A 26045-nucleotide genomic window follows, 5' to 3' on the forward strand; every position below is an offset into this window, starting at 1 on the left:
AAGCACCATATCAGGCAAAACATAGTCTGATTCAGAACAATTTATACTTCAATTCCTGAAGGCTATGTAATATTTGTTTTAATTTTTCTGCCTGTTATCAGGGAACGAAAACAAGCTGTTCCAAATTTATTCCAAATGCAATGTATTAAACATTACTTCGAGGAATTGGGAGTTTTGATTTTAAAAACACATTAAAACTAAGGTAAATAATTACCAAAATATCATTCTTTTCATCATGATAAAGCAAAGGGTGGCGCAGGGGACGTCTTATATGTGTATAAGTGGCAGATCCCTGGAAGTAAGTTGCTGCAAATTTGGGGAAGGTGTATTGTTCCAAGTCATCTGCCTCCTCATCCAGCTCTATTGTTATGGGGATCATATCCAGGTCTATCTCGTGCAGCTTCTGTGTCTGTGTTTTTTTCTCCAGGTCCTACAGGTACAGAAATAGAAAAACAGTTTGGTAATAATTCCCTAGTGTTATTAACCTAGCCTTGATATAAGAAGGTGTTGAAGTGGCAGTCGAAAAGCTTTAATTAATGTCCTCTTCAGCACTCACGGACTGAATTCCAGGGAAGAAAAGGTAGACTTCCACAAAAAGCCCACTGCAACAATATCGCCAAAAAGGCTTCCAGAGTTGTTAACCTGATCCTACGTAGCTTCTGCTCTGGCAATCTCTCACTACTGACTAGAGCCTACAAAACCTATGCCAGACCCATTCTCGAATACAGCTCATCTGTCTGGAACCCACACCACATCTCAGACATCACCACTCTCGAAAATGTCCAAAGGTATTTCACCAGAAGAGCCCTTCACTCCTCCACTCGAAATAGAATACCTTACTAAAATAGACTAACTATCCTGGATCTTGAAAGCTTAGAACTGCAGCGCCTAAAACACGATTTAAGTATTGCCCACAAGATCATATGCTGCAACGTCCTTAGGGTCAACGACTACTTCAGCTTCAACAGCAACAACACAAGAGCACGCAACAGATTCAAACTTAATATTAACCGCTCCAAACTTGACTGTAAAAAATATGACTTTAACAATCAAGTTGTCGAAGCGTGGAACTCATTGCCGGACTCAGTGGTGTCAGCCCCCAGCCCCCAACATTTCTCCCTAAGACTCTCCACAATTGACCTCTCCAGGTTCCTAAGAGGCCAGTAAGGGGCGTACATAAGTGCACTGATGTGCCTATCGTCCCCTGTCCAATTGTCTTTCCTTATCTCATATATCATATATTTTCTCTCCTTCCCTTTTACTTCTCTTCTTTCTGACTTTATATCTTACTTAATGTCTATTCTCTTTCATATGTATTGTATATTGGACAAAGAATAAATAAAAAATAAAATAAAAAAATAATAACCTATGACACCTATGAAGACCGTGGAATGAAGAACCAGCAAATAGGCCTCTCTGGACAAGTGCTCCAAACAGCTGTTCCCCATGAAGAGATCAACATGCAGCAATCTCCAGCAGGTTGGTTATAGCTCTGGGAAATGAGGGGACAGCCATCTTGCTCAATTGCTATTGAACTGGATGGCTCAAATTTGGCTTCTGAGAATGGAGATTTTCTGATCAACTTCATAAGGATTCCCAGAAAATAAAAACAATGAATGGATAATTTCCACTGGTCGGCTTTTGCGAGGCATTCACTGTCCAGAAATAAGGCAACTGTAAGTTGTGGTGGTGGATAAAGGAGGCCATGTGAAATAACTTTACCAGTTTGCTTTCTAGTAAATCATTATTATTTTTTGCCCCCAATCAGCAATGCAGCCATTTTAATGATATGGTTTGAAATTTTCAAATATGCTCTTTAGTTCCTCAAAATTACTTAATTGTTCAAGAAGGACAGGAATATTAGACCTATGTTTATTACAAGCTTACATTAACAGAAGCTTGCAAGTCTGAAAGTACCCCTTGGGGACCTCACTTTTACTCACCAAAAACCACTGAGCCCCCCTCCCCCGATGCTTTTGCTACTTTCTCCTTTGGACTCAGATTTTGTTTACCAGATTGTTGTCTAGGCAACTGCTCTTTCTCCTGCCTCAGAAGGTAATTCCAACATAATATTACAATAGATTATCAATTTAATTATTTCTCCATCTCTTCTTACCTCAAAGCCCAAAGGAGCTTGGCCTTCTTGCCCTCCAATGAAAGAAGGCAAGAAACCAAATACTCTGTCCACCATTTCCTGATCACTGGTGACATCATACATTGATTCATGTTTGTTTTGTTCAGAATCCTTTACTTTTAATTTCCTAGTATAAACTTCTGATTCTGGAATTGCCAAATGTTCCTGTAAATAAATGATAGGAGTCCTTTAAGCTGGATTTAGAGATTGAGTTAGGACTTTATAGGTACAAATTGCACCTTATAACTACTGCTGCATCATCAGAAAGTAACAAAATCAATTATTATTCAACAATAATACTGGAATTTTCAACAATAATTTTATTCTCTGCAATTTATTAAACATTGCTTCAAGGAAATGATGGTTGTTGAAATGTTAACAGAAAACTATTTATTTTATTTTGGCTCTTTAAAATACCTCATCTAGTTAAGCAAAAGAAATTCCACTCAAGAGATTCCGAAAGGAAAACCTGATATGTTGATACAGATAAATGGGCCGAGAAATACGAAACTTGTAAAAATCAAAGACTAATGAACTAAGATATTGTCCTTTTCTTGCCTTTCATAGAGGAATGAGAGTGGTTCTCAACCTTTCCGATGCCACAACCCCTTAATACAGTTCTTCATGTTGTGGTGACCCCCAATCATAAGTCTACCACCAATTCTCCCAACAGAACTTTAAGCTGATTGGCAGGAAGGTCAGAAAGACACTTCCACTGTACATGCCTGATGGTTGGATTGTAAAAATATGTTCCAAGGCGCCAGAACAAAAGCTTTAGTTACTAACACCGTGGGAAATTTGTCTTTTCCCATGGTCTTAGGCATAGTTCCCTCTAAGCTGAGCAGTGAGCAATCGCTCACTTAAAAATCATCATCAACTCAGAGTTTTCCAAACCTGCCCAGAAGCTGAGAAGGAAAGAGTGAGAGGGAAGGAGAGAGAGAGGAAGAGAGAGAAACAGATAGAAAAAAGAGAGGAAGGAAAAGAGAAAGAAAAAGAATGGGAGTAAGGAAGAGAGAAAGAAAATCAAAATCTAGTTTGAAACTAGCTCAACTATTTAAGTGGCATTTTGATATTGATAGAGTTGCCCTATTATGAGCTCACTGTTATAGACACACAGTACAGTATTTTATTTTGAAATTCTCTGAGGCAAAACAGGGTGGGTTTTTTGTTTATTTGTTTGTTTGATTGTTTGATTGTTTGTTTATTTGTTTATTTGTTTATTTGTTTATTTGTTTATTTGTTTATTTGTTTATTTGTTTATTTGCTTATTTGCTTATTTGCTTATTTGCTTATTTGCTTATTTGCTTATTTGCTTATTTGCTTATTTGCTTATTTGCTTATTTGCTTATTTGCTTATTTGCTTATTTGCTTATTTGCTTATTTGCTTATTTGTTTACTTACTTACTTAGTTATTTATTTATTATTTCTGTGCCGCCCAGTCCCGAAGCGACTGCCACTCAGACACTATACTTTTCCGCCCACCCCCCCAAAAAATTAGAGGGAACACTGGTCTTAGGCAACCCCTGTGAACAGTCCCAACTCCCAGGTTGAGAACCACTGTCTTAGAGGATCCCCTCCTGAGGCAGGCAGGGAGCATACACACACCACATCCTAAGTATATATGTTTTCAAGTGCATACCATTATACCTTAAAGCTCACTTTAAAGCAAAATATCGAGTTCACCCTTTTCACTCATGTCAAGGGTTGGGGTTAGGATTAGGGTGCCTGGCCTCTCCTCACCTCAAAGAGATACAATTTACCTATCTATTTACTATTACTAAACATCTAAAATACAGTGATCCCTCGAGTTTCGCGTCCTCGAGCATCGCGAAAGGGCTATATCGCGAGTTTTCAACCCGGAAGTAAACTCCACCATCTGCGCATGCGTGCCCTTCCACGCATGCGTAGATGGTGGAGTTTCCCCGCCGGGCAGAGGCTTCCCTGGGTCTTCCCCCTCTTGCCCCGGTAAGACCCCAGCAGCGGCGCGAGCAACGGCGTGGGCTGGCGGGCGGCACGCACGCGGGAAACCCCAGCTCCGCTTCCCAGCTGGGAAGCGGAGCCGGCAACAGCATGGGTGGGCGGGCAGCGCGCGCGAGCTTGGGGACACCCCAGCTCCGCTTCCCAGCTGGGAAGCGGAGCTAGGGTGTCCCCACCACGCGCGCGTTGCTGGGGAAAGCGCGCGCGCTTGGGGACACCCCACCTCCGCTTCCCAGCTGGGAAGCGGAGCTAGGGTGTCCCCACGCGCGCGCGCGTTGCTGGGGAAAGCGCGCGCGCTTGGGGACACCCCACCTCCGCTTCCCAGCTGGGAAGCGGAGCTAGGGTGTCCCCACGCACGCGCGCGTTGCTGGGGAAAGCGCGCGCGCTTGGGGACACCCCACCTCCGCTTCCCAGCTGGGAAGCGGAGCTAGGGTGTCCCCACCGCACGTGCGTTGCTGGGGAAAGCGTGCGCGCTTGGGGACACCCCACCTCCGCTTCCCAGCTGGGAAGCGGAGCTAGGGTGTCCCCACGCACGCGCGCGTTGCTGGGGAAAGCGCGCGCGCTTGGGGACACCCCACCTCCGCTTCCCAGCTGGGAAGCGGAGCTAGGGTGTCCCCACCGCACGTGCGTTGCTGGGGAAAGCGTGCGCGCTTGGGGACACCCCACCTCCGCTTCCCAGCTGGGAAGCGGAGCTAGGGTGTCCCCACCGCGCGTGCGTTGCTGGGGAAAGCACGCGCGCTTGGGGACACCCCACCTCCGCTTTCCAGCTGGGAAGCGGAGCTGGGGTGTCCCCAAGTGCGCGCGCACCCCAGGCGCGAGCAACGGTCGCTAAAAATCGATCATCGCTTGGGGTCCTGGAACGGAACCCTCGCGATGATCGAGGGATCACTGTGTACTACAGTGATACCTTGTCTTACAAACTTAATTGGTTCCGGGATGAGGTTCTTAAGGTGAAAAGTTTGTAAGACGAAACAATGTTTCCCATAGGAATCAATGGAAAAGCTATTAATACGTGCAAGCCCAAAATTCACCCCTTTTGCCAGCCAAAGCGCCCGTTTTTGCGCTGCTGGGATTCCCCTGAGGCTCCCCTCCATGGGAAACCCCACCTCCAGACTTCTGTGTTTTTGCGATGCTGCGATTTCACTGAGGCTCCCCTCGCTGGGAAACCCCACCTCCAGAATTCTGTTGCCAGCGAAGAGTCCATTTTTGCGCTGCCAGGATTCCCTTCCTGGGATTCCCCTGCAGCATCACAAAAACACGGAAGTCTGGTGGTGGGGTTTCCTATGGAGGGGAGCCTTAGGGGAATCCCAGCAGCTCAAAAACGGGTGCTTTGCTGGCAACGGAAGTCCGGAGGCGGGGCATCCCAGCGGCGGCAGTGGGTTTGTAAGGTGAAAATAGTTTGTAAGAAGAGGCAAACAAATCTTAAACCCCGGGTTTGTATTTCGAAAAGTTTGTATGATGAGGTGTTTGTAAGATGAGGTATCACTGTATTTAATTCTATGTATATATGCCATATGTGTACATACATATTATGCACAGCCACACAAAAATATATATTATTTACTATATAAACTGTATGTGTATGAACACACATACACACAGGCACAGCTCTTCTAAAATTATACACATTCTACCTCATTTACTGAGATAAGAAAAACATACCCAGAGCCCAGAAGGGGGGGGGGAAAGAAGAAAATTTTAAATTTTTCTACGAGTTCTGCATACCTGACCGTACCTGTAGGAGCCCATCACTGCTACCTACCCTTTTCATTTTGTGCAAAGTCTTACGAGCAAACATTCCCCTGGCATAAGCCTGTATCACACACACGGCTTTCAGCTGCTCAGCAATTTTCTGGCGCATCAGGTAACCTCGGCACAATGCTTGAAACTTAATCATGTTGCCACGGGCTTCTTCATACTTCTTCATAAGCTGTTTGCTCCGGAAAAGGGCTTGCAGACGTTCAAATCCCAATATGAGCTATATGGGAGAAATAACAGCCTGACATTAATTCTGGTGCAAAACATCTTCTGTTGCTGGACCTCAGGGTGAAAGGCAAATTCTTACCATTTTAAAATTTTTCCGAGCAAAGTATCCTCTCCAGGCTGCCTGTATAACTACAGCACTTTGTCTCTGCTTCAGAAACTGCTTCCTTTACAGAGAAAGAATAACAAGAAACACAACTAAGTTATTCTAGAAAGAAAAATAATATTAAAGGAGTGCTCAGAGCATACCCAATGGAACAGGTGTTGGAGAAAAAAATTGAGTTATCCCCAAAAAACAAATCAGGAAAGCACCCTAATTATATCAAGACCAAGTGATTTGATTTTCTAGATGAAAAAAGTGAGATGTAAACTCTCCCTTCTATGGGATACTGGAATTACTTTAAATAGACATGAACTATTCTAAGTCATTTTTTCTTTAACATAAGGCTTTCATGCTCAATGTACTATGAATTTAGAGAGAAAAATGCCTAAATGGGTTAAAGTGATTTAGCATGTTTTAGAGGAGATTAGGTATCTGCTGTGGCTCCATTATTGTAGGTAAGAAGCCTTGGAATAAACAGTAATAAATAAATACAGTGACCCTTTACTCCATGGATGGGGTCTCATTCATCACCATTTCCTATTCCTTTTCCAACATTCTATGTTTACTGAGCATGCTCAGTCCTCTCTGGGCTACTGTATTTCATTATTTCTCTTTTACATGTTTTTAAAAAAAATCATGAATCTTATCCTTTCATTTCTTGTTGGGGTTAAAGTGTTTGGAAACTTCAGATCGTGCAGAATGCAGCTGCGAGAGCAGTCATGGGCTTCCCAAGGTATGCCCATGTCACACCAACACTCCGCAATCTGCATTGGTTGCCGATCAATTTCCGGTCACAATTCAAACTGTTGGTTATGACCTTTAAAGCCCTTCATGGCATCGGACCAGAATATCTCTGAGACCGCCTTCTGCCGCACAAATCCCAGCGACCAATTAGGTCCCACAGAGTGGGCCTTCTCCGGGTCCCGTCAACTAAACAATGTCGGTTGGCGGGCCCCAGGGGAAGAGCCTTCTCTATGGCGGCCCCGACTCTCTGGAACCAGCTCCCCCCAGAGATTAGAACTGCCCCTACCCTCCTTGCCTTTCGTAAACTCCTTAAAACCCATCTTTGTCGTCAGGCATGGGGGAACTGAGATATCTCCCCTGGGCCTATGCAATTTATGTATGGTATGCTTGTATGTATGTATGTCTGTTTAATAATGGGGTTTTTAAAATATTTTAAATTGTATTATTAAATTTGTCCTGAACTGTTTTTATTGTATCGTGAGCCGCCCCGAGGCTACGGAAAGGGGCGGCATACAAATCTAATAAATAATAATAATAATAATAATAATAATAATAATAATAATAATAATGTCAAGATGGTACCCCAAAAGCCCACCCTTTTTTACATGTGATGTAATGACCATAAAAATGGTTGGGATTTCAATTGCCTGATAGTGGCTGCCATCTTATCCTTTTGAACACACTTTCCTCTATGGACCCTACTAGTTATGGGTTTTTCTTTTTCTGAAATGGAAGGCCAATGTTTTGTCTCCTAGGCTATAAGCTACCATCTTTTCTCTCTCTTCTGCTCATTTTTGCTCTTTGAAGACCTTATTGCATTCTAGAAAGAGGTTTTAAAACTTTTCCAGGCTGCCCAACTTGTTGTTTTTTTTTTAAATGGAAACTGCTGATCAAACGTCAAAGCGCCAATCATGGAAAACTTGATTTCATTCCATTTGTTTCTTTCTCATTTAGTCTGTTACAGAACCTTACCATGTTGTTGAGGAACTCAGGGGCTCCATGGAACACAGTTTGAAAACCCTGATCTAAACAGTACACAACTGTGACTGTTAATAATTCACATTTGTCACTATCATTAAACATGTTTACCTGTCTTTGAATCCCCTCAGCACCTTCTGAATTAGAATGGCTTTTTCTCTAAATGCCTTGTCACGCTGCACCTCCAGGACTGTATCATGATAATCCTATCAAAGATTTGAGAAAAATAAAAGCCACCTATTTGAGCTAAGGCTGAAGCGAAACAGATTAAATGATTCTGTATACACAACAGCAGCTGGATTTAATTGTTCTTCTTAACAATTTTATTTATTACTAAACCAACTGACATTTGAACAATGGTGCCCTGATAAATATTTTATAAACCCATTTTGCTGGCTCTGCTACTACATTACTAGCCATAGATCAGTCAATTTGCAAGCCATTAAAAAAATCATTCCAATATTTTCTTAAAAGCACATACACACACACACATCAAAGTTCCATGATGTGATAGCATTAAACATTCTTCCAGGTGGATATTTACTTTTGAGAAAAGTAAATATATATTTACTTTTATAAAATATAAAGATAAAAAGGATATATATATATATATATATATATATATATATATATATATATATATATATATAAAAATAAGGCCGAAATAGATCTATCCTAGTCTCCCTTAATTTTCAAATTCAGCAAAAAAACATGTGACACACACACACACACACACACACACACACATATATATATTTACAGCAACACGAAGGTTAAAACTTCAGCCTGATGATGGTGAATGTGATTTCACCGAAACGTCGCAGAGACACTCAAAATATTACACGGGGCAAAACCCGAACTCAGAACAATCTACATACATATACCCATGAAAATCTACGAAAATTATATATATATATATATATATATATATATATATATATATATATATATATATATTTATTTATTTATTTATTTTAGGGTGGAGGGGAAAGACTCCGTGGCTTTTAAAAGTTTGAGAGTTAAAGTGGAAAGGGTGGTGGGAAAAAGGAGGGCACAAAATAGAGCAGGTAACCACCTTTAAATACCTGGGGGTGGTCTTTCAGGCCAATGGCTCAAGGAAAGCACATGGAGAATATGCAGCTGCCTTGGGCCAAAGATCAGCGAGCTCCATTCTCAATTTTTTCCGCACAAAGGGAGGTTATTATGTTCCTGCTGCTATCAAGCTTTTTAAGGCCAAGTTGCTAGCTCAGCTTCTTTACGGGTCCTTGCTTGGACTGCCAGCTTCAGCTTTACACTTTACACCACTAGAATTAGTTCAATCTAAATTTATTAGAGCAATTCTCCAGATGCCATGCTGCGTTTCAAACACACTTCTGCGCCTGGAGACTGGACTGATAAAAGTCGAAGCAAGAATCTGTATAGCGTCTCTAAATATGTGGTTAAAGCTTAATTTTTTTCCGCAAGGTCTTGCTCCGTTAATCCTTCACGATGAATTTTCCTCCTCATGGATTAAGGCCATCAAGTTCAATCTTCACAAATTAGGCTTCTCCCCAGATTTAATATTCAAGTTGAACTATGATCTAGCAGGACAGACCTTGCGACAAAGGGTGGAGGACATCGAGAGGCAGGAAGACTTGGGTAGAGCTCCGCTGTTTCTGTCCCCAGATGCCACTAGATATGTTGTGGCTCCTGCAAGATACCTGGGACAGCTAGAGTCAGCAAGCCTGGGACAGCTAGAGTCAGCAAGCATTTGCTCTTGTACGGTGCCGTGCGCTTTCATCCGCTGTTTTGTACGGCAAGTACAAGGGAACTCCAGCCACTGAAAGATTTTTCCCTTGTGGCTCAGGAGAGGTGGAGACTGAGGGACACATGCTCCTGAGATGCTCCTTTTACACTGACATTAGGAGAAAGCATATTCTACCACTTATTGAGGGATATCCTGGCCGCTTGGACGTTGCCTATCTCAGGTGGTTGCTTGGGGATGAGCAGGCCAGGATTACGGCACAGGTGGCCAGATTCTGCGTGGCAGCAGCGGGGATTCGTCGCAACTGTGTGCCTTCATAGTGAGATATGTACATCTCTTGTATAGTTACAATAGGTCAATCTTGGTTGCTCAGCCAAAAGTCCTGTTTCCTGTTCTTTTTCCTTTTAATTATTATTAATATTATATTGACCATAAATAAAATTTATATATTTGCAAGCCATGCATAGTGGCTCAGCTCACAAAATTCCAGAAACTTTAACAGTCACCTTTTGCCAGCCTGTATAAATCAATTCTATCATATCACTGATTTTGGTTACCGTATTTTTCGCTCCATAAGACGCAGTTTTTTTCCTCCCAAAGTAGGATGAAAAATCAGCGGCGTCTTATGGAGCGAAGCTGCAGGCAGGGAGGGGGGGAGGCACTGGAGCAGAGGGGGGGCGGCGATATACTCACCAAAAGTGTCCCGCCTCTGTCGCCGCCTCTCCTCTTCCCAACCCTGAAGAGAGCCGCGCCTTTCGGGGGACGCCTCCACCGCGCAGGTTTAGGAGGTGGAGCGGCACCGGAGGAGCGTTGGAAGGCTACGGGAATCGCTTCAGGAGGCGGGGAGGTCTCGAAGCACCGTTCACCGTGTCTTCGCCTCCGCGCGCTGCCTCCGCCCGGCCGAAAACAAAACGGCTCCAAAAGTCGGCCGGGCTCCCGGGAGGCGGTGCGCGACTGTTTCCTCTTCGCTGCAGAGCCACACGGAGGCGAAGACACGGTGCCCGGCCACGCTCCGCCTCCCGGGAGCCCAGCCGATTTTTGGAGCCGTTTTGTTTTCAGCTGGGCTCCCGGGAGGCGGAGCGTGGCCGGGCACCGTGTCTTCGCCTCCGTGTGGCTCTGCAGCGAAGAGGAAACAGTCGCGCACCACCTCCCGGGAGCCCGGCCGACTTTTGGAGCCGTTTTGTTTTCGGCCGGGCGGAGGCAGCGCGCGGAGGCGAAGACACGGTACCCGGCCACGCTCCGCCTCCCAGGAGCCCAGCTGAAAACAAAACAGCTCCAAAAGTCGGCCGGGCTCCCGGGAGGCGGTGCGCGACTGTTTCCTCTTCGCTGCAGAGCTGTCGGGAAGAGGCGAAGACAATGGCGCCCTCCACTCTCTCTCCCTCTCTCTCTCTCTCTTTCTCTCTGTTGCCAGCGTGGTGAACGAAAGAGAAAGAGAGAGAGAGAGAAAGAAAGGAGGGGAGAAAGAATGAGAAAGAAAGCGAGAAAGTAAGCAAGAGAGAAAGACAGGGAAAGAAAGAAAGAGAAAGAGAGGGGGGAAGAAGGGGGAGGGAAAGACATAGAGGGAGGAAAGGAGGGAGAGAGAAAGAACAAAAAAGAGGGAGGAAGGAAGAGAGAAAGGAAGAGGGATGGAGAGAGAGGGAATGAAAGATGAAGGAAGGGAGAGAGAAAGGGGGAGGGAGAGATAGAAAGGAGGGAGAAGGGGGTAGTTAGGGAGAGGGAAAAGGAAGGGCTTGGAGAAAGGCAGGGGGAAAGAAAGATAGAAAGGAAAGAGGGAGGGAGAGATAGAAAGGAAAAAGGGAGGGAGGAAAGAGGGAGGGAGAGATAGAAAGGAAAGAGGGAGGGAGAGATAGAAAGGAAAGAGGGAGGGAAAGATAGAAAGAAAAGAGGGAGGGAGAGATAGAAAGGAAAGTGGGAGGGAGGAAAGAGGGAGGAAGACATAGAAAGGATAGAATTATGGATGCAAGAACTTGCTCATGTGTGATAGCTACTTTTTGGCTCAAAATATTTTTGTTCTATTTTCCTCCTCTAAAATCTAGGTGCGTCTTATCAGCAGGTGCGTCTTATAGAGCGAAAAATACGGTATATAGAAAGCATGAATCAGGATCAAGCTGCAAAACAAATATTTTGAAATGGAATAAACGGGGGGAAAAGAAAGACTTAGAAAGTCATATTTGGAAAAGGTTTGAGGAGATCCTTAAAAAGGGAAGACTATCTTTTACTCCTCTTCTGTACTACACATACCACTGCCTAACCATAAAGAAATAAAGGAATAAAAATATATGTACATAGGAGGATTTCACCATTCAAGTATTCAGATTTTGTTTGTTTGTTCAAAAACACATTTATTAGTTATGAGCAGTTTATCTTACCTGTAAGAAAAAAATTGAGAGGTAGGGATAAAAGTATTTCTAAATGTTGTCTCTATATTATTCCACATCCCTTTATCAACATCAAGGGAGCATTTATTTGATCAGAATAGAATAATTATTTTGTATCTTCAAAGTTAAATTATACCCTGCATTTTTTATTCTGACTCCACCTATTTCTGTTTTCCGCTTGGATACTCCTGCTTTCCAATAGGGTCTTCGGTTTATCCCACAAGACAGAATGGGGCTCTGGAACCTATTTTTACCAAGAATTATCTGGATACTTCAACTAAAAACACTTAAGCTTATACCATCAGCCTACATACAATTGAACATACCCTAAACCCCACTGAATCCAACTGGATTTGTTTCTTGGAAATAGAAACAAATTTACAAAGTTAGTCATGAAAAGCATCTGTCTGTGAAACTGTGTAACTTACTTTCAGAAAAACCTTGGTTTTGCCAATTTTCCAATCTTCATCTTCTATTACCTTCTTACAGATACAAATGCAACTCTGACGAGCATCATTTTTCAGCTGCAATGGAAGGTTGCAATTTCATTTAATTTAAAGTAAAAATGTAAAGGCTACGTAAGAAATAATGTTATTTACTGAGTCATGAAATTTATATGAATTTTTAACAACTTGCTTTCAAACTGTGGCCATGCTTAGGAAGTACTTTTTTATACATTTTCCCTCTGTATTGGCAAATACTATCTCATAACATGAGAAATGAGATATCACCAAGTGCTGTCATAATATGTTTATTAAAAACATGTTTATTTTTACGTGAAAGGACCGCCCTTTGCTTGCAGCGCCGCTGCGGTGTCCTTTTTTGTAAAAATAACAATGTTTATTTTTACGTGAAGACCTCCCTTTGAAGGAGCTGGGGAATCCCTCCCACGAAGAGATTCCAGGGGCAGAGCTTTGACGTCACCAGCAGGTTGCTAAGGACGCCAAGGTGATCACTTCCTGGATTCCATGGAATCCAGGAAGTGATCACCTTGGCGTCCTTAGCAACTTGCCGGTGACGTCAAAGCTCCAAACGCCGAACACAACCTCGAACTTTGCCCGAACTTTGCAAAAATTTCGGGTCCGTGTTCAGAATACCGAACACCGCAAAATTTGGTACGGACCCGAATTGTGCAGGTTCAGTTCGCCCATCACTATTGATGATCTAAGATTTTAGCAATCACTATTTTTCCACAGATTTATGTTATTCACATACTTCAAAATGTTTGATAATTACTGTTCAACAAAAATAAAAGAAATAGATTGCTAGGTACTAAAGGAAAACTAAGAATGGTTATTGGGATAAGAGGTTTTGTTATTCCATGCTTTTGGACTCATGCTGGAGCCCATCCCCAGGGAACTTCTCTCTAGCAAAGTGTGAGCTGTTTGAATTAAGGCTATAAAGGTTCTCAACCTGGGGGTCTGGACCCCTTTTGGGGTCAAATGACCATTTCACAGGGATCGTCTAAGGCCATGGTAAAAGGCAAATTTCCAATGGTGTTAGGAACTAAAGCTTCTATTCTGGCACCTTAGAATATATTTTTACAATCCAACCAATCAGGTGTTAATAGTGGGGGAATCCCTCTGACCTTCCTGCCAATCAGCTTAAAGCTCTGTTTGGAGAATTGGTGCTAGACTTATGGCTGGGGGTCTCTACAACATGAGGAACTGCATGCTAATGCTATTAAGGGGTCGCGGCATTAGAAGGGTTGAGAACTACTGCTATAAAGCCTTAGTAGGACCATACCTAGAATATTGTATCCAGTTTTGGTCACCATATTATTAAAAAGATGTGGAGATGCTAGAAAAAGTGCAGAGAAGAGCAACCAAGATGATTGTGGGACTGGAGACTAAAACACATGAAGAATGGTTATAGGAACTGGACATGGCTAGTCCAGAGAAGAGAAGGACCAGGGAAGACATGATAGCAGTGTTCCAATATCAGGGGGGCTGCCACAGAGGGGAGGGGGTCAAGCTATTTTCCAAGGCACCTGAAGGCCATACAAGGAATAATAGATGAAAATTTATGACCTATAAAGCCCTTCATGGCATCGGACCAGAATATCTCCGGGACCGCCTTTTGCCGCACAAATCCCAGCGACCAGTTATGTCCCACAGAGTTGGCTTTCTCTGGGTCCCGTCAACTAAACAATGTCATTTGGCGGGACCCAGGGGAAGAGCCTTCTCTGTAGTGACCCAACCCTCTGGAACCAACTCCCCCCAGAGATCAGAATTGCCCCCACTTTCCTCGCCTTTTGTAAGCTCCTTAAAACCCATCTCTGTCATCAGGCATGGGAGAATTGAGATATTCCTTTTCCCCTAGGCCTATACAATTTATGCATGGTATGTTTCTGTGTATGTTTGGTTTTAATAAGGGTTTTTAAATTATTTTAAATATTAGATTTGTCATATGCTTTTTTATTATTGTTGTTAGCCGCCCCGAGTCTATGGAGAGGGGCAGCAGACAAATCTAATAAATAAATAAATAAATAAATAAATAAATAAATAAATAAATAAATAAATAAATAAATAAATAAATAAATAAATAAATAAATAAATAAATAAATAAATAAAATTGATCAAGGAGAGATTCAACATAGAAATAAGGAGAAATTTTCTGACTGTGAGAACAATCAATCAAGGGAACAGCTTGTCTTCAGAAATTGTGGGAGCTACATTGCTGGAGGCTTTCAAGAAGCGAATAGATTGTCATTTCTCAGAAATAGTGTAAGATCTCCTGCTTGAGTGAGGGGGTCAGACTAGTTGACCTACAAGACCCCTTCCAACTTAACCTGTTAATCTGTTATCAGTTAGAATTTATTTATAGTTATTTATAGAATTTATGCTGATGCCACATGTAATAAATGCTGTAGGAACAGATTTTAGAACATATCAGCTTTACTGTACTACCACTTATTATTATAAAAGAGTAATTTAAAACAATACCCAATCTTGAAAGTATATAACAGGATACCTGTTTTCTAGCTGGCACCGGCCGTAGGACTCTGTATCTCTGAAAGAAATCTGCAAAGTTATAGCGAATTGGATAGCCAGCTTTCCTAATCCGTATGGTTTCCATCATGCCAGAGTAGTACAGCTGTCGGATACAGAGTTCTCTATCGAATTGCTGAAAATGAAAGAAATGCCAAATTTACCAAAGAAGCATAGCCATTCTCTAACTAACCAAATCCAGAGTTGATTTTAATGAAAAATATTGTATTGTTTTGTTCTTAAATTGTATTTTCAGGTAGGTCTAAACCAGCTGGTTGCGCAGAGAAAAAAAGCATAGTTCTGAAATAAAGCAGTCTTTGCATCAAATTTGGCTTCTGATGATTTAATCGTCAAATATTTCATATATTTTTTTTGCAACAAAATGGCAATGGTTTCTGTCATCTTGCAACATTCTAGTCTGACGTGCCCTGCTATTGCCCTGCTATTGGTAACCTCCCCTCTGAATACTAACAAAGTCTTACCCTACTTAGCTTTTTGAGATCAGGCAAGGTCAGCTATATGCTGCCTCTTACGAGGGCTGCTTAGTGTATCTGTACATGTATCATCTCTAAAGCAATGTAAAATGAAGTCAAGTTCCCTTGCCTAGGAATATCTGAATAAATGGTCTTCTTTCCTGAAAATACTGTAATTTACAATTTGCAGGGTATGAACAATCCAGTAACAATAAGAAAAATCAATTTTTAGCCTTGCTTTTCTTCTGGATATGGTATGTCTTGAAAATGCTGTGATATGTGACTTAAACTAACCAAAAATGGTCCAAGTGCAGAATAAACTCATTAAATTTTTACTTATTTTAATTTGAAATTTTTATTATACACATTTTTATGTGGCAAAATCTTTTATATAAGGAAAATTAAAAAGTGCAATATATTCTATTTATGGTTAGGCCAAACAATGTTTTTCAAACTTGGCATCTTTAAGATGTGTGGACTTCAGTTCCTGATATTCTGGGGAATTTATCACAAGATATCATCTGGCAGTATTTTTGGCATACAGACTTGTTGTGGTTAGCTCTGGCCCAGGTCTTGCCCCAAGGAATGTGGAGGTGGAGGTGGGGGAGACATCCACATGCCGCAGGCCTGTTTTGCTCCCAGTAGAATCTGCCGACGAAGTCTCCTCTGACCAAGGCAGCATGAGTGACAGGGAAGAGGGGAGTTTGGCAGACAGCCCAGGAGGAGATCAGTCATCTGTATCATCCCTGGATTCTGAATAAGAATTAATGATACATCCACGTATGCGTAGAGTGATGCATAGGAGACAACAACTGAAGGATTATTACAAGAGAAAATGAGGCCATCTGTGGTTGGGTGGGGCTGCTGTAATTAGTGCTACAGATAAAAGTGCAGCCTGGTGTCTTAGCCTCATGGCAGTTTATCTGATTCATTGTTTCGTCAAGATCATGGTTTTTGCTGTTCAGGATTGTGTGTGTGGACTCTCTGGACTTTAGAATTGGACTTAATTTCCCAGTTATTGGGTGAGCAATTGGACTACATTTAACCTGTGTCTTGTGTGTACCAGAACATCCCTTTGACGTTTAAAAAGGGAGCTGTTTCTGTTTCTCTGTTTATAAAAACTTTTGGGTTTTCCTTTTATCGTGTAGTGTGTGTCTTCCTGGACTAATTACCCTGTAATTATGGGCAGTTGAGACACACCGGCAGAACACAGACTAATATAGCTATGTCTTCGAGAAACTATTAAAAATATAAGAAGTACATTATTAATCAATTATATAATTCTTACAAAATTAATTTCCCCCCTCCTGAAACCATATGACATGACATATGAGGAGCATAATGAAAGTTTACCATGGGTTTCTTTTGGTCATTGGGTTTAAGGCAGCGGATAAAATAAGGCTGACAGCTATTCAAGATTTTCATCAACTGCTCCAGAGACTGTTTGAATTGTCCTGCTAGTGTAGGCAAGCGTTTGCCAGAATCTGATCCCTAGGGGCAGAAAGTACAAAAATGGCATAAATGCCAAATTACCATCAGCAAACCATTTATAGCAATGCTGTAAATTGTTTACAGGAAAACATATAGGACACGGGTGTCAAACTCAAACTCGTTTTTGGCTGCGACAACCTGCTGCAACAGTCTGCCGGTGAAAACAGAGCTTGGGAGGGCCATGCAAGTTCGGGCCACTACGAAGAGGAATGATGTTAAGCTGGCCACATCCACTTTGGCCACACCTACCCCCATGTTCAAATACAACCCTGATGTGGCCCTCAATGAAATCAAGTTTGACATTCTGATATAAGACAAAGTTGTCCTATATATGCAAATATACAAAGTTTAATATACATTGCAAGTTTAATAATTCAATTTCTTCTTAGTATTAAATGAATTCAAAATGAATGTGATATATATACCTGCAGAAAAACTTTTTTCTACCTTTATTGAAATAACATTTCCATATAAAATAGATGTTTTGCTAATGAAAGCATATTTAAGACTGCCCCTTTCTTTGTTTTGGGTTTATATAAACTTGCTGTTCATCCACTGTGTCTCATAATGATGCCATATAAATGCTCAGAGGAGAAAGAAGCAGCATAAATTTCCAGGTACCCAGGTGTTGCCAACCCTAACATACCTTGCCACTCGAACATGGGAAAACTGATTGTGTAATCCTTCTCTTTCCCTCTTTCCCTTTTCCCACTTGCCTTCAATTGCTGGAGCCTAGGAGGTTTAGCCCCTGGCCTCTGTCATCCCATCATCTGAAAAGTTTGCTTTGTGAACCAGAGACCTCAACTTATGCCCTGAGCACTTACTGGCTTAAATTTGATGCATAAATCTATCAAAGTGGGAGTAGAAAGTGTTGCCCATTCATCAGTCTAACCTTCAAGGAATCCTTTCCAAGGTGCTTGATGGTCCCACGGCCAAAAGGCAGAATATGCATATTTGTGTCCACCTGGAAGATCTCTTTGAGGAATTTGTTTTTGGATGAATGAACAAGTTGCATTATGTCCGAGCTAAGCATATCACGGTTTTTCTCAAGGAAACCTGTGAGGAAGAAACACAATAAATGTGAGGGGTTTTTTTCATTTGATGTTAATTGCATTTCATGTTAGGTTAAGTATTTTTCTTGCACAAATAGCTAGCCATTTAAACTAGTCTTTTGCAATTGAAAGAATTGCACGGTTCTTTCTCATGGGCAGTTTAGAAGTGCTAGTTATCAGTCCCTGAACTAGCAAAAATATATACTGATACAAGTTGTGTTGCCTATATTTTCATCAACACAAAACATTGTTTTGTCCTCACATATTATACACATTTTTTAAAAAAAAATATTGATGATTTCCCCTGGTTTTGTTTCCACTCTCACCAAGTATCTGACAATGAAAAGAACAATGCCAATCACTCTCCCTTATGGAATGGGGCAGGTGAGTTTTGGTGTCCATTATCTATTGATAGCAAGGGAGGGAATGGATAAAGTAGCAGAATGTGCTCTTAATGTTCTTATTTTGAGAGATCTCTACTCATGACAAACCTGTTACCTGACAGATTCTCAGATGAGACTGAAACGTAATGTAAACTTTGATCAAATACTTTCCAATAACAAGGCCAGAAAGAGAGCAGTCAAATTTGCATTGAATAAAAAGGACTAGAGAAAAAGTCTTTAAATCTTGGAGCACGTATATACATACAGTATATGGACACATTCTGATTTCTAAGTACTGTTAAAAGTAGATTTCTTTTTCTATGTGGCTTTTTTCTGAGCTGCAATAAGGAAACTTATCAAGTCATGTGACGTCTGTCAGCTTCTGCCATAGACAGTTTCTAATTCCTAAATAAGGAGCTAAATGTCTGGAGAGTCAAGATTTACTGTTATGTCTGGCATGAAGCCTTCACAGCATCCTATGCTGCCAACACCCAAGCAGAGTGCCCAGATGGACCCTGCCTTCTCCTACACACACACTAAAAAAATATAAGTAGCTAAGATATATTGTACAAATAGAGGGTTTCTAAACTGTAGTTGTATGAGACTCTTGGGTCTCATTAATACAAGTAATAAAGCCAGGAGAAAGTACAGCTACACAAAGCCCCTTTGAGATGAAGCGCCTGTAAGATAGAAGTAATAATATGCAACTAGCATAACATAGCTCTCATTTCTGGTTTAAATCAATTTTCTGTGCAATGCAGAGACTGGCACTCTTTTTAAAAACCAATAAACCCATGTTGTTAAGTGTGGTTAGCTCTGGCCCAGCTCCTGCCCCAAGGAATGTGCAGGTGGATGTGGGGGAGACATCCACATGCCGCAGGCCTGTTTTGCTCCCAGTGGAATCTGACGACGAAGTCTCCTCTGACCAAGGAGGCCTGAGTGACAGGGAGGAGGAGAGTTTGGCAGACAGCCCAGGAGGAGATCAATCATCTGTATCATCTCTGGATTCTGAACAAGAATTAATGACACATCCATGCATGTGTAGAGTGATGCATAGGAAGCACAACTAAAGGATTATTACAAGAGAAAATGAGGCCACCTGTGGTTGGGTGGGGCTGCTGTAATTAGTGCTGCTGCTATAAATAGCAGTGTGTGGGTTTGGCCATTGTGGAGAATTATCTGATCGTTGTGTTTCATGAATGTCTTGCTGACTCCCGCCTTTGTTTGTTGATTTTTCACCACTTTGAAACCAAAGCAGAGCAAGGTGTGTGTGTGTGTGTGTCTCACTTCCTTGGAAGAAGAAGGGGTGTGAAGTTTCTTCAAAGCTGCTAGCTAAGTACTTAATGACTGCTTAAGGTTAATTGTACAGACTACCCGGTTTGTTTTGGGACGAGTGCTCTTTGCAATACAAAAAGAGTGCTTAGTTTATTTTGACTTTTGGGATAAAGAACATTGTTTTGAATTTTCAAACGTGTGTGTGTGTGTCTGAAATTTGTACCCTTGAATTTTCAGGAGGCTCCTACCAGAGAGCCCAGCAGAACATTAAGGAGTAGCATGTGACCTGACAAGCGCTCCAGAAAGTGCTTCATGGGCAGATGCCTGTTTGCCATCTAGGTATCCAGTCTCTTTGCATCTCCAACCAAACCAATTTTGGAAGACAACAATAGCCATCAGAAGGAACAGAAATGCCCACAGCAGCTTCAAGAGGCTAACAGAAGCTCTTTCAGAAGCAGATTCTGAAACCTGCCCTTGTAGTGAAGTTTGCCAGATCCTACTTGCAAAAAGAAACGTGTTAGGGCAAGAAGTAAATTTAAAAATATATCAAAATATGAAACCCAATTATAGGAAATGCCAGCACAAAAAATGAATCATTCTATCACATGTGGTAGACCTGCCCAACAATTTTTTTTAAATGGAAAAAGATACACATCTAGCTCAAAAAGATAATGGAACAAAAATTAATATGAAATCGGAAATATTTTTTAATAGAGATACTAAATCAAAAAATGGAAAATAAATATTGGTACATTATACTACATATTTTCACTGTGAGAATGTGTCTAGCACAAAATTGGAAACATGATGTACCATCCGACAATATAATTATTAAAATAATCTTGGAATGTGCAGAATCAGATAAGTTGACAATAGAATTAAACCAGAAAGAAGATTCAGAATATTTTGAAGTTTGGAATTTATTTTATAACGGGTTTGAAAGGAAGAACAGAAAGAAAAAAGATGTATAAATGTATATATTGATATTTAGTTTAAAAATGATTATATGATTTTATAAATTTGGATATAATGGATAAACATTTACTAACAGATCTATAGAGAAAACTTGTAAAGGAAATACAGTTTATAAAATTAGATATAAATGAAAATGTAATGTTAAGACAATTTACTGTAGAAGTACCTAGGAGGTTTATATTATATTTGTAAATGTATTGTTTTTCTTTGATGTTTGTTTGTATTTTAATGTCTTTTTTAATGTTTATATTCAATAAAAACTTTTTTTAAAAAAAAAACATTTTAAAACCAGCACAGCTGGTGAGATAAAGAAAATGTTATGAGGATCTGGCAGTAAAAAGAAGGTTGCTAGGGAAGACCCACCTAAGTTTCTGGCATTTGCTAAAACATCTAACCAAAACAATATACACATGGGGCTGTTTAACAACAGCATGAAGGTCTATTGTACAAAGATGCTATAAATCACTAGTGAGAAAAGGCCTTAAGTAACAATAAATAAAATTATTTATAGTCAAATACAGGTAGTCTTTAACTTACAACAGTTTGCTTAGTGACCATTCAAAGTTACAACAGCCCTGAAAAAGGTCACTTATGACCATTTATGACCACTGCATCATCCCACAGTTACATGATTTACCTTTGGTTGATTGACAACTAACTAACTCACATTTATGATAGCTTATAGTGTTCTGGGGTCATGTGATAACCTTTTGCAACATGCTGATAAGCAAAGTCAATGGGGAAACCAGATTCTCTTAACAACCATGTTACTAATTCAAGAACTGCAGTGATTCACTTAACAAAGGTGGCAAGAAAAGTTATAAAACAGGGCAAAACTCACTGAACAAATTTCTCACTTTAGCTACATAGATTTTGGGCTCAATTGTAGTCATAGGCTGAGGACCACTGTAATCTCCTTATAGATATTAATCAAAAGAAGGATCTATTAACCAATAGAAAAGTACTGAAACTCACCTTTTGACTGGTAATAAACCACACCAGCAAAATGGTTAATAGCAAAAATTGTATCATGGACATTCTTTGGAGGAATGTAGATTTTGCTTCTGCCATGGTGTGAATTGATTTTGTTTAGCATAGTGGTGTCTGTCCCCTGGGAACATTCAAAAATGTGAAGCAAAATGGAGTCACTCTTTTTATGTTAGTATGCTATAATAAACAATATAAATAATAAATAATGTTGTGGTTAGCTCTGGCCCAGCTCCTGCCCCAAGGACTGTGGATGTGGGGGAGACATCCACATGCTGCAGGCCTGTTTTGCCCCCGGTGGAATCTGATGATGAAGGCTCCTCTGACCAAGAAGACATGAGTGACAGGGAGGAGGAGAGTGTGGCAGACAGTTCAGAAGGAGATCAATTATGTAGCTCCTCCTTGGATTCAGAACAAGAGTTAATGATACAGCCACGCATGCGGAGAGCGATGCATAGGCAACAACAACTGAGAGATTATTATCAAAGAAAATGAGGCCACCTGTGGTTGGGTGGGGCTGTGGTAATTAGTGTGGCTACTATAAATAGCAGCCTGTGGGTTTGGCCATTGTGGAGGATTATCTGATCGTTGTGTTTCGTGACTGCTTTACTGACTTTGACTTTTTGTGTGCTGATTTTCCCCCGCTTTGAAACTAAACCAGAGCAAAGTGTGTTTCACTTTGTGAAAGAAGAAGGACTGTGAATTACCTCACAGCTGCAAGCTAAGTATCACAGAACTGATAAGGGACTTGTACAAATTACCAGTTTGTTTGGAGACAGTGCTCTTTGCTATACCAAAAGAGGGCTTAGTTTAAGTGAATTTTCATTATAAAGAACATTGTTTTGAATTTTCAAACGTGTATGTGTCTGAAATTTGTACCTGTGAATTTTTGGGAGGAGTCTACCAGAGAGCCTGACAGAACAAAATAATAAATAAAACAACATATATAATAAATATATATAAATAAACAATAACAACAAATCTGTGATAAAAGTAACAAGGGCCAAAGCTGATCTATAAAGAGGAATAGTGGGTCCAAATGAAGTATTCTCACTTGTATTAATTGCTGGGTCTTCTTTCAAAAATATTTCCTTACCTAAGTAGTAAAACAGAATGACCATGAGCAGGCAAAACAAATAGTGGGGCAGGAGTGACTTCCAAATTCCTATCAGTTTACTACAGGTAGTCCTTGGCTTACAACCATTCATTTAGTGACCATTTGTGATTACAATGGCACTGAAAAAAATGACTTGACTGTTTTTCACACTTACAACTGTTGTGGCATCCCATGGTCATGTGATCAAAATTCTAAAGCTTGGCAACTGGATATATTTATGACAGTTGCAATGTCTTGGGGTCTTGACATCACCTTTTGCAACCTTCTGAAAGGCAAAGCCAATGGGCAAGCCAGATCCACTTAACAATTGTGTTACCAATTTAACAACCGCAATGATTTGCTTAACAACTATGGCAAGAAAAGTCATAAAATAGCAGCAAACCTCACTTAATAATTGTCTTACTTAGCAAGGGAAATTTTGGGCTCAATTGTGATGTCGAGGCCTATCTGTATAGTGCAAATATGTCACTCTTTTATGACACAGAAGTAAGAAGAAAGAACAAAATCCAGAAATTGTTCTGTCGGGCTCTCTGATAGACTCCTCCCAAAAATGCACAGGTACAAATTTCAGACACACACACGTTTGAAAATTCAAAACAATGTTCTTTATAATGAAAATTCAAATAAACTAAGCACTCCTTTTGTATAGCAAAAGCACTCATCTCCAAACAAACTAGAAAACAAATGAAAGACAGAATGACAATTTTTCTTCTCATTTCAGTTTTGAAATGCAATTGATTTCTATTCGCTCAATACCTTGCAATGAAAAACATGTATCTGTACACAAGATAATCAATATTTTCAATGAAATATAGGCTATTAGTTACAACACCCAACGATCAGTATTCCCACAGAAGCCTTGAAGAAAAATGATACTTACTTTGGGAAATCTGCTTTCCTCATCAATCAGTGAAACGATGTTCATGGGTTTGACTACAATGACTTCCAAGGCAGCGCAGTTATCCTTGAAGTCAATATGGTTCCAGGAGATTTGCTCAGCTAAGTATTCCTCCTGCTCCAGTTTGAAGATGTGGAGTACAAAGAATTGCTGGAGATGTTCATTGGCAAAGTTGATGCAAAACTGTTCAAAACTGTAGGGAGAGTTTTCATTGAAAATATGTTTCAAAGCCTTTCCCCTCAAGAAATATGACTCCATAGTGTCATCCCCAAACCCCCAACACTTTACCCTTAGATTATCTACGGTTGACCTATACAGATTCCTAAGAGGTCAATAAGGGGCGAGTACAAGTACACTAGAGTGCCTTCCGTCCCCTGTCCTATTGCTCTCCTATATCTCCTATACCTTTCTTCTATTCCTATATCTCTTCTTCTATTCTTTCATTGATATGTTCTATTACTATACCTTCTTTTCTATTATTTCTTAGATATATTTTACTATGAGTATCTCCTCTATAACCTTCATCATGTATTTTACTATGTGTATATAGAAGCCCTTCATGGCACCGGACCAGAATATCTCCGAGACTGCCTTCTGCCGCACGAATCCCAGCGACCGATTAGGTCGTTTGGCGGGACCCAGGGGAAGAGCCTTCTCTGTGGCGGCCCTGGCCCTCTGGAACCAACTCCCTCCAGAGATCAGAATTACCCCCACCCTCCTCGCCTTTCGTAAGCTCCTTAAAACCCACCTCTGACGTCAGGCATGGGGGAACTGAGATATTCTTTCCCCCTGGACCTCTACAGTTTATGCATGGTATGTCAGTATGTATGTCTGGTTTTTATAATAAGGGTTTTTAGTTGTTTTATTATTGGATTGCTACATATTGTTTTTATCACTGTTGTTAGCCGCCCCGAGTCCACGGAGAGGGGCGGCATACAAATCCAATAAATGAATGAATGAATGAATGAATGAATAAATAAATAAATAAATAAATAAATAAACAAACCCACTAAACCCTCATTGTGTATTGGACAAAATAAATAAATTAAATAAATAAATAAATAAATGCATAAATAAATATAAATATTAAATGCCAGGGGTCTAGCAAAAAAGTAATGATATCAATGATACATAATAACAACTGATACTGCATGGATTAAGCCATAATAAATAAATTAATAAATATTGTGCATTTCACAATTGCTCCATTTGTAAGCTTGACTCTTCGACAATGAGTACTTCTATTGCTTTAATGGCCAATAATTCAGACTTTCACAATCTGATATAATACAGATGCTTGGGCTATCCATTCTGGCTGGCTGCCATTAGTTGGTAGATCTAGACTGAAGGGCTATATAGTTGATAGCTGAAAGCTTTAGATCAGCATTTCTCAAACTTGGTGAGTTTAACATATTTATTTGTTTGTTTGTTTGTTTGTTTGTTTGTTTGTTTGTTTGTTTGTTTGTTTGTTTGTTTGTTTGTTTATTTATTTATTTATTTATTTATTTATTTATTTATTTTGTCCAATACATAATGAGGGTTTTGGTGGGTATATATCTATATACACATAGTAAAATACATGATGAAGGTTATAGAGGAGATACTCATAGTAAAATATATCTAAGAAATCATAGAAAAGAAGGTATAGTAATAGAACATATCAATGAAAGAATAGAAGAAGAGATATAGGAATAGAAGAAAGGTATAGGAGATATAGGAGAGCAATAGGACAGGGGACGGAAGGCACTCTAGTTCACTTTAAGTCTCAGAATTCCCCAGGCAGCCATGCTGCTAAGAAAAATTGTTCTAGAAGGAAAAAGTGTTCTGTATTTCTTTGCTCCTATCTAGTGGTTATTACAGAGATTTACAGCTCAGGTCAGGAAAACGTTTGAGTTCAGTAAACAGATACCCTCCACTTAGGACCACAATTGGGACTGGAATTTCCATCATGTTGTTTTGGTCATAAGTCGATGTGGCCCTGGTTTTTATTAAAATTTTTTTTACAGTGGTTGTTAAGGGAATCCAGCTTTTGCAATGGGTCTTTTTTGCCACTGTAACCAGTGTTCCCTCTAATTTTTTGGGGGGGTGGGCGGAAAAGTATAGTGTCTGAGCAGCAGTCCCTTTGGGACTGGGCGGCACAGAAATAATAAATAAATAAATAAACAAACAAACAAACAAATAAAAAACCCACCCTGTTTTGCCTCAGAGAATTTCAAAATAAAATACTGTACTGTGTGTCTATAACAGTGAGCTCATAATAGGGCAACTCTATCAATATCAAAATGCCACTTAAATAGTTGAGCTAGTTTCAAACTAGATTATGATTTTCTTTCTCTCTTCCTTACTCCCATTCTTTTTCTTTC

At 40.4% G+C, this 26045-nt stretch overlaps 1 protein-coding gene across 1 annotated transcript in view; it reads right to left on the reverse strand.

Annotated features, from left to right (window-relative positions):
- MYO7B (myosin VIIB) overlaps positions 1 to 26045 on the reverse strand; it is a 90266-nt gene that overhangs the window by 40883 nt on the left and 23338 nt on the right. The window contains exons 13-23 of the mRNA XM_070753062.1: positions 23665 to 23875; positions 21656 to 21791; positions 17888 to 18051; positions 16858 to 16995; positions 15015 to 15167; positions 12470 to 12565; positions 8031 to 8125; positions 6177 to 6261; positions 5874 to 6089; positions 2117 to 2299; positions 215 to 430 (exon numbers count right to left, since the gene is read on the reverse strand). Coding sequence (XP_070609163.1) covers positions 215 to 430; positions 2117 to 2299; positions 5874 to 6089; positions 6177 to 6261; positions 8031 to 8125; positions 12470 to 12565; positions 15015 to 15167; positions 16858 to 16995; positions 17888 to 18051; positions 21656 to 21791; positions 23665 to 23875 — 1693 coding nt within the window. The remainder of the gene's footprint in view (positions 1 to 214; positions 431 to 2116; positions 2300 to 5873; positions 6090 to 6176; positions 6262 to 8030; positions 8126 to 12469; positions 12566 to 15014; positions 15168 to 16857; positions 16996 to 17887; positions 18052 to 21655; positions 21792 to 23664; positions 23876 to 26045) is intronic.

Source organism: Erythrolamprus reginae, chromosome 5 (genome assembly GCF_031021105.1).
Source record: "Erythrolamprus reginae isolate rEryReg1 chromosome 5, rEryReg1.hap1, whole genome shotgun sequence".
NCBI classification, from domain to species: domain Eukaryota; kingdom Metazoa; phylum Chordata; class Lepidosauria; order Squamata; family Dipsadidae; genus Erythrolamprus; species Erythrolamprus reginae.